This window comes from Lichtheimia ornata (genome assembly GCF_029851405.1).
Source record: "Lichtheimia ornata isolate CBS 291.66 chromosome Unknown scaffold00101, whole genome shotgun sequence".
Classification (NCBI taxonomy): Eukaryota; Fungi; Mucoromycota; class Mucoromycetes; order Mucorales; family Lichtheimiaceae; genus Lichtheimia; species Lichtheimia ornata.
Genome location: NW_026695421.1, coordinates 1 through 9,144, shown reverse-complemented (window position 1 = coordinate 9,144; position 9,144 = coordinate 1). Strand labels below are relative to the sequence as shown.

Genomic DNA, 9,144 nt, shown 5'->3' with positions numbered 1-9,144 from the left:
TTGTGCTTTGCATCATGCTATGACCCAATGTCGTTTATGTAACCTGTACATACACTGAAGATGATCAAATCCATACCCTTTCTTCAATTCGGCGTCGCTTCCTTCACCGATCTATAGGAGCGGCGTTCTTTCGCCAGCGTGCAGGGTATAGTAGACCATCTAATTCAACGCTGCATATGCACATCGGGAGGTATAGCTATATCAAAAAGGATTGTGGGTATGAGCTTCATCAAGCAACGTGATTGGGATTTACCTTAATAGAAGAGCCAAACATCAAATGACAATGAATGTAGGAAACAAAGGACAACGCTAAAGATCATCACGCATTAGCACAAGGATCACTCGCAAAAGGACTATCCACCATGCACACTCATGTCAACTTGGCCTTTGAAGGTGTCAGGCATCCAAAGAGAGATAGGATGGAAAGAAAGAGATGAGTGGGAGTAGAACGATGGGCGACAACACCCCTCTTGTTTAATTATGCATGGTGGGTGTGTATTTCTGCTGTGACCATAAAAAGGTGGAGAAAGAGTGTTGAAATGAATGATGAGCTGATTGATAGGTGGGGGTTCATTCACAAAGAGGGTTGGCATTATTGATTGTCCATTCATAAATCAGGAACAGAGATAAACAAGGTGACAACATCCATCATTCAACAATGACATCAATCAAGTCGCTTGCTGTGCTCAGCCGAGCAAAGTAAGTCATTGGTGGAGGATGTTTGCATGATTGTGCTTTTCAAATGGTAAAGTGGATGGCACCTTCATTGATAACATAATAAACACGCGTACAGTTGAGAACCGCCAATGCCTATTGTCTACCAGAATGGGAATTACATAGGAAACTCCATCGAGTGGAAGGTGACAAAAACGTCTCGATACGATGACGTAAATGATCCGATCTCGCTTCCTGACCTTCAAATTTCTATTCCCCCTTTCCAACCCAAGTGATCCACGTCTCGCACATATAAGCTGATACCACAATACCCTTCTGAATAGCACGTTGAATCCATTTTCATTCAATGAAAAAGTCGAAGAATAGCATATGGTCGTGTGGGTGTTTATCAAATAAAGATGGTAAAGTAATAGCATTGCAAGTTGACTACGATACGAATGAACCACATTGAGGCCACAGGGATAATGGTGTCATTGCATTCTTGGTTGCTGCCGTCATAAACATCCTTCATCCATGATCGAAAAATAGCTGCTGCGTGCATTGACTTGAGTATTCCAATACCATCCATGGCTGCAAAACACCTTCCATCCATTCCATCCACTCCATCATTATCCTCAGCGGTATCCATGTGATCGTTCCTGATGATGAACGCGCCAAGTAACCAAGGCAACATCCCAAGGACTCCCATCACTGCATTTGATTGTATCCATTCATCCATCCATAACCATTGCAAATCCAAATGTTGGTTGAAAGACCCATGTGATCGCTGCTATATGCTTGCTTTTCCCTACAGCTGTTGATATCCCTCTTCCTCATTGGAGCTCGGCGAGAATGAAGATTGCTTGTATTGCGTATATGGGACCATCCAAGTTGAACATCACGCTGTCTAGTTCAATCAATAATCCTCGTTGTTAATCACCATTCCTTGATCAATGCACCCATCTTTTGTACCTTGATAAATGAGTGAATCATAGTACAAAGCCCTGGTAATAGCGCCCTGTTGGATGTTGATGCTGGTCCAAGGTACATGAACAGGTGATGACATAATGATCGTATCGCATGGATGTTGTGTGATAGATTAAGCTGACCGACACGTTGCAGTAGACGCATATCTGAACTGGTTGCTTGTTGTCACCAAGCTTGAAAAGGAACTCGAGCTCATGTTCGTTGCATAACTCGTAAGGAATGAGAGCCGAAGAAGGTGCCATGTATGTAATCGCTATCATCGTCCGAGACCAAATCGTAGTGAAAAAGTTGCTGCTGTTGTCATTGTGCTGTCGTAATGCAGTTGAGGAAGAAGGAGAAGAGTAGTAGAAATCAAAGAGAGCGCTGAATTGAATTTTACCCTGCCCACCTGGTACCTTTTCACCCCTTGTGTATCACCCACCTCCAAATGTTACCGCATCATTGCCCAGGCAACCACAATGAGCGATTTTTTACAAGCAGGCGTATGTTCTAGCCCTCGAAATAGGTGTCGTTCATTATCAAGTTAGAAAGCGGTTGCGAAAAAGTGAACTCGTTGCTACGGAGTGTGGAGTTGCATGATGATGGATGATCGTCTGTGCATCATGCACGTGCCATTTTGCAGCTTTTTCATTTGTGGTGGATAGATGCTTTTTGACAATGAGTTGCGCAACAACATTATTGAGATTCGACAACTACGAGACTCGATGACAACAAAGATAATGCTTGGGAAAGAACATTTATCCATTAGGAATGTGTCTATGTATATTTACTTGGGGGAGGAACTATGTAAGAAGAAGGGTTGAAAGCTATATAATTACAATTTGGCGGATTCAAGAGATGATAAGGGATGATGGATACCGGTGGGTGGTACTTTGACATTGAAAAACGTATGGACAGCAGCAACAAGTGCATCTACCTGCTCAAATGTATTGTGACCATGGAGACAAATGCGTACACGTTCTTGACCCTTTGGGACAGTTGGGGAGCAAATCGGTTTGACAATGAAACCTTGTTTGTTCAAGTACTTGGCAAGCGATCGTACAGGTGCATTACCTAAATGAAAAATCTCCGTGCATGAGATAAAACCACAAAAGATCTCCCGCATCTTCCCGCCCATACCATTAAGGACAATCCCTTGAATAGGACTTGCTGAAGGAAGTAAGGTACCCATTGGCAAGTAAATGGTTTCTCGGAACCGACGAGTGAGAAGATGTACATGTTCTTGAATCTAATCAACATAGGTTGATATATATAAGATGTTGATTCATCCATATACCATCCACCCATCAATATACTTACAGGAATGGTTTCTCCACTAGCCAGCATGTCGTAAGCACACTTGATACTTGCCAAGCTTGAGAATGACATGAAAGTGGAATAAATAAGAGGACGTGCATAATTGATAAGATATTCGCGTAGTATGCTGGAACCGAGAATGACCGCTATAAGCAGATATGAGTATGCTTCTTCATGTGTATACGTTTCCTTGGTGATTTTACCTCCGTTGCTTGCCAACGCCTTGCCGAATGTGTGTAATCGAGCAAAAATCTCATCCTCTAATCCAAAATGTGCAACCACACCACGTCCATTCTTGCCGTATACACCTGTGCTATGTGCCTGGGAATAGCGGGTGACCATTAATAAATGAATGACATGATATCATATAGAGTGGGGTTCCCATTTACCTCATCCACGACAATGTGTCCATTTTCTCTGTTTGGCCAATACTTTTTAAGCGTGCCAACGATTTGTGGAAGAGGAGCAACATCGCCATCCATAGAGTAGACCGTCTCGAGTGCGACAAAGACATTGCTGGTTGTTTCACCAAGGTCCATAAGAATCCGATTCAAGTCATTGACATCGGAATGTTTAAACGGGATGCACCGGGCAGCACGTGACATTCGCATTCCTTCGTGAACACTTGCATGGATTAACTCATCGTATATGACAATATCTCCCTTCTGTGGCACTGTTGCAAAGAATCCAGCATTGGCATCGAAACCCGAGTTGAATAGCAACGCTGTTTCTGCACCATGAAACGTAGCAATTTTGTTCTCCAAATCGATAGCGTATTGTGAGTTGCCATCCAATAAACGCGAGCCTGTGGATCCCAAGACACGATCCAGTTGCTGTAATTCATTCAAGTATCTCTCTCGAAGCATCGAGTTTTGTGTCAAGCCCAAAAAGTCGTTGGAGCTGAAGTCAATAGCAGTGGGTGGGTTGACTACAAGCCGTCGTAACTTTGCGATCTCCTCACGTCGAGTCAACGTAGCCTTCAGTTGATCGTGTAGTTGGTGGTGGTGTTGCTGTGACATTGTGGAAGAGAGAGTGGGAAAGAAGAAGAGAAAGGAACGTGAAGGGTGGGTTTCAACAAGTGAAAGAGATGAACTGGTTTCGTGTTTGGTAAGCCGCTTTTCTCGTTGTTCCCCACACACTCACACAACAACAATACACCCTCACCCCAACAACCGTTGCCATTCCCCCAATTCGTGTCTTTCTCTATTATGTCAATGCGACCATTCACTTGCTGAAACTCTCACGTAGACCATTTCATTCATAACCATGCCAGTCAACCTTGTTTTACCACCTCCTTTTATTATACCCACGGTTCCTTTGGTTGGCTTGCACTGTGCACAGCTGGGACTCGATTATGTCTTGTTACGAAAAGCACGACGCGGCATGACACCGATACGAGTGATGATTGGAGGCGCACATATCATTGTCCCCATGGTGATTGCTACCCGACATGATGGATGCAATCTTTTCTTGGCCGCTCTACCATGGTTCTATGCAGCTTACAGTGCTACTCTACCGCTGGAGAAATTAAGTGTACGCGAGTGGATGGAATCCTTCAATGCCATCGTGTTGGATGTACCAGATACAATGCGGGCTCAACTTGCTGAGGAACCTGATCGGATCAAGCACGTGGATGCACGTGGTACACGTCAAAAAGGTGTCATGCGAATTGCTCGTGGTGTTATCAAGCTTGCGCTCATGCATTACTGCATTGATCAATTACTACCAAACGACTCAGCATCGATGTTGACGCTTCCATGGTTCCATCCATCCAGTCTCGGTTATACTTTATTGTACGGATGCAAGGCTTACACATTCCTTGGGGTGGCAGATGTCGGAATGGGAATCCAACAGCTTATCTTGGGTTTACCCCAAATCGATTTATTCGATGCTCCCATGCTAGCAACAAGGTAGGTATTCATCCCTTCACATCCACCTGATTATCAATGACTAACTCGATCCTATTTGATGAAACAAAAGCCCAAAGGACTTTTGGAGGTAAGCACACCACACAACAAAAAGACATGGAGGAAATAATGCTAATAACTCAACGTTTAGCCGGCGCTGGAGCCGACCGGTGCGTAACCTTTTCCATCGCATCTTTTACCAAAGCGAATCGATATCCACAACCAATCGGCGGGGATTTATGGCCTTTCTTACCAGTGGGATCATGCACGAGCTTTTGGTCATGTGCCTTTGTCGACGACTGACGCTCGAGAATATAGCGTTCTTTACATTGCACGGATTGGCAGTAATGGCACAGGTTTCTTTATCGAAGCGATTACCAGAGTCTATCATCAAATCAACAGCCCTGCCTATGGCACGTTTTGGATGCATCATTGGAAACCTTGGCTTTTTTGCTATTACAGGTCGTCTCTTTCTTGCTCCTTATCTTCGCCATTATGCATCCTCTTCTTAACTAATAGTCGTTACATCTATATACATGTCCACACCCACTATAAAAGATAATAAACATCACCATGACAACAAAGATGTAGTGATCACGAGGCATTACATGCTTTCTTTATTTGGAATTTATTAGTGAAATCTACCAATCTACAATTCTTCGTGGATACGAGAGGCTACCAACTTTTCCTTGCCATGCTCATACACCGCATGAATCTGATCTCCTTGAATTTCCAATGCTCCAGGATGTCCACCATAGACGTGTGATATGCCAATATCAATTAAGATAGCCTTGCCCCCACATCGAGCACGAATACGTCCATCACGTTGTACAGTGTGACCCATCACCATTCGATCCGCCTAATGTATACCCTTTATCAATGAATAGCCCAATCCATACCTTGCATTCATTTACCTCCAGCATCATGAGCGCCTTGTCCAATACAGCGCATATGCGCTCATCGCCCACAGCGAATCCTCGATACCATGTAGGACCATCACCACCAAATAAGCCATACGTGTCTTCCCTTTCATTGATGTACGTCTCGAGTGACTCCTTTGCACGGCGATTAATCCCATCAATGCCATCATGTGAGTATTTGGGGAGAATGCCGCCATGACAAAATACAGAAGATCCAACTTTGGCTGTAAGGTTCCATTCCATGAGATCGCTTCCAATCCAACCTTCTTTGGAGAATGCTTTGATACGTGCTTGTTTTCCACCAAAAGATGCAATGTCATCGGGATGCACATATCGCCAGTCGCCCACCATGTTCATGATTTCATGATTGCCCAAAACAGATACAACTTGACCACCTTGTTCTTTTGCCTCGTCCCGTAACCGTTGTAGCAACTCATATAACGCTATTGTATCCACGCCACGATCTACCACATCGCCCTGAGCTCCTTGTAAGTCGATGGATCAAGCAAGGGTGTTGTGTGTAGCTATTTACCGTTTGCACAAAGATGGTGTCGCCACCAGACCACCGATTGTCTTGGTCAATCAAGCCTGCGAACCTCATGATGGTCAATGTATTGTTCAGATCGCCATGAAGGTCTCCCATGGCCACAATTCTTGGCTCGGTAACAGCATGGACCACCAGCGAAACGACAAGTACTGATAAGAACGCCAACCACTGTAGCATAGGGGAGAAAAGAGAAGAGAGAGAGAAGAAATTACGCTGTGTTTCAAAGCGCGTTCAGCATAAATCAGGCACGTCGTCGCCATGGCAATGTTGCTCTACTCCATTACATGTCCTTTTTTGACCAAAAGTATTCCATGCCAGTACGCATGGTCCATCAAATGTTTCTATGTGAGTAAAAACTTGTTGTCAAGGAGAGCAGCTTTCATCTTTACATACACGACTTGATACCATCCCCTTTATGCATGTTCTATAGCAGAAGCTTACAAATGAATAAAGTTGTCTACAACAGAGCTAAGCTGACTTGGATGTATTCATTGGGAAAAGAGATATTACTTATTACTTTATATGATTGTTGGAAGGAAAGGGTTGATAGGTGGATAATGAAACTTGGTAGAGGGAGCTCTAATCATGATTGTTCGTCTCTGGTGCAGAAGGGTTGCCATGATGAGAGACCGCAGCTTCATCGACTACGTCTTCCGTAGTATGCCTCACATGACCAAAAGTGCTGCTATCAAAGTCCACGCCTTCTTTGTCGGCTACATCTTCTTCTGTAAGATTGCTTTCGGTGACACGATTTGCAACAAGGAATATGCCAGGGAACGAAACAATCAAAATAATCCAGCTAATCAAGCATTGCCAGCGAAGCAATACACCACTACGACTAAGACCTTACAAAAAGCGAGTGATTCATGTTTTCCAAATGATATAGCCTTTGTTCAACATCCAATGAATCAATCACACCCTTTCACTTATCACAACCTTCACAAGCGGATACTCTTTTACAACCCTGCATTTACCATACCATACATCCTTCCATTATACCATGCATCACATGCCCTCACAAGACAAGATTCAATCCAGGGAGAAGATAGGGTCACATCCACTATGGAAACTCTCGTATTCGCCAAAGTAAACCTTTAATCCAACATCATTCACAAGAGATAGATTGAGAGGTACAACAAATTGCTCCAATGAGGAAGATACATCGATATGGGGTAAAGGTGAATGGATGTACGTGAGGTGATACTTGATGCGTGGTGGCGATTTATACCCATGGCGCGTCAAAACGTGGTGGTGGTTGAGGGCTGCACAGAGGATGACGATTTGTGATTGCCATGGAATAGGTTGTAACGTACGATAACCGGATGACGATGGTAGTATCACGCATGATGGCCAAGTTGACAATGCTCTTCCTCCATACATTGTATTTATCCATTCCCTTCCATCCCATGTACCAAACCAATCTTCAAATCCGTATCCATAAGTCGTATGTATTGAAGCAAGTTGCTGCACATAAATAAAGCTGCTTGTATACATTGGCTATGTGCTGCTCACGTAAAAAAGACTGAAAGGTAGGCTGCTACGAGTAACTTGAGACAATGGAATAGCAGCTGCTGTTACGTTTGGTTGTGGCAAAGGAGAGTACAAGAGCGTGTGTTGTAGCATAGAGTGACAAGGCTGTGAACACTGTTTGAGACAATGAAGTGAAGACCTTGCTAGCAACTGCTGGAATGAATGCTGTTACGTTTGATTGTCGTCGATGATTGTACAAGAGAAGGTGAAGTGTCAAGAGGCTCGTGTGTTGTAGTGGGGTGCACACGCCATGGACTCGCCATTCAGTTGAAGGCTTTCGAATCAAGACAGTCGTAGGATTGACATTGATGGGTTGAAGCAGCACACTCGTTCGCAGGTGGTAGTTGTGTACTTGAATGGGGCAACAGTAGAGAATGGAAGGCAGAGGGAAGAAGTGGAAATTAAAATAGGTTGGACACCTCTTGTATAAATGCATGAACACTATACATCCAACCCTTGATATTGAGATTGCCCCTTTCGAACCTGAAACTTTCACACATGGTGCTCTTAGATGCGCTGATCAGTATTGTTTCAAAAAAGACCTCATGTTCATTTAAAAATATTGAATGGGAGGGTACAATGTGGGATTACTATGGAGATCGGAAATCATGGCAGCGCCGGATTCATGATCTATGGAAATAGTATGTATTACCTTGGGATTCCCCATCTCGAACATGAAACTTTGTCAGAAGGTTCGCTGGGTCATGCTGATCGACTTCATTCATTTAAAATTGACAGAGTTCATTGTGAAGATTTAAAATGCGGGGCCGATCCAAATGGTGGATGACGGGAACAAAAGAGCGGACGGCCCACCGCCCCGAAGTTGCTCACTTCCAACTTGAAAATTGGTCAGAATGGTACTCTCGAGCATGCTGATCAACTCTTTCTTAACAAAGCCTCGCGCTTCATTTGAAAATTTGGAATGGGAGCTCCCAAAAGTTTGAAAGACGGAGACATTCGCAGACCCTGCGATTCATTAATTTTCATGTTTGCTGTACCAGCGTAACTCTGTCAAATGGGCTCGGATCAAGAAACTTGAATGCTGGAAATGCTCGGCTGGAGCAGAAGAATCGTTCACATGCAGTGGATTTTGCAACAACGCCGATTGTGAGGAAATGGCTGTTAGCGTGCACTATATGGACTATTGTGGATAGACCATAAAGTATAATCCATCAATCCTTCCAGTCATGCAAAGTAGCTGTGTTACACGAACACGTCCCTCTGCATCTTTTGCTCTGTCAGGGTCCAGCTACTTCACAATGGAGAGCTAGTCCGGAGGACTAGCTCAAACCTGACACATGAA

At 44.0% G+C, this 9,144-nt stretch overlaps 4 protein-coding genes across 4 annotated transcripts; 1 reads left to right on the top strand and 3 right to left on the bottom strand.

The window, feature by feature from the left end:
* Window positions 1-2,455: 2,455 nt before the first annotated feature.
* Window positions 2,456-3,956, bottom strand: O0I10_011798 (uncharacterized protein; the record flags this gene model as incomplete). Its single annotated transcript, XM_058491760.1, has 5 exons — window positions 2,456-2,694; window positions 2,761-2,869; window positions 2,941-3,083; window positions 3,141-3,258; window positions 3,327-3,956. 5 exons carry the CDS (start codon window positions 3,954-3,956, stop codon window positions 2,456-2,458), a joined length of 1,239 nt encoding a protein of 412 aa, XP_058337453.1.
* A 247-nt stretch (window positions 3,957-4,203) lies between these two features.
* Window positions 4,204-5,356, top strand: O0I10_011797 (uncharacterized protein; the record flags this gene model as incomplete). The annotated part of the gene is made up of 3 exons (XM_058491759.1): window positions 4,204-4,847; window positions 4,918-4,935; window positions 4,996-5,356. 3 exons carry the CDS (start codon window positions 4,204-4,206, stop codon window positions 5,354-5,356), a joined length of 1,023 nt encoding a protein of 340 aa, XP_058337452.1.
* A 137-nt stretch (window positions 5,357-5,493) lies between these two features.
* O0I10_011796 (uncharacterized protein) lies at window positions 5,494-6,488 on the bottom strand (the record flags this gene model as incomplete). The annotated part of the gene is made up of 3 exons (XM_058491758.1): window positions 5,494-5,703; window positions 5,759-6,241; window positions 6,297-6,488. The coding sequence occupies 3 exons, from the start codon at window positions 6,486-6,488 to the stop codon at window positions 5,494-5,496; spliced, it is 885 nt and encodes a 294-aa protein (XP_058337451.1).
* Window positions 6,489-6,890: 402 nt separating this feature from the next.
* On the bottom strand, window positions 6,891-8,104 carry O0I10_011795 (uncharacterized protein; the record flags this gene model as incomplete). The annotated part of the gene is made up of 2 exons (XM_058491757.1): window positions 6,891-7,156; window positions 8,014-8,104. The coding sequence occupies 2 exons, from the start codon at window positions 8,102-8,104 to the stop codon at window positions 6,891-6,893; spliced, it is 357 nt and encodes a 118-aa protein (XP_058337450.1).
* Between the last annotated feature and the right edge of the window lie 1,040 nt (window positions 8,105-9,144).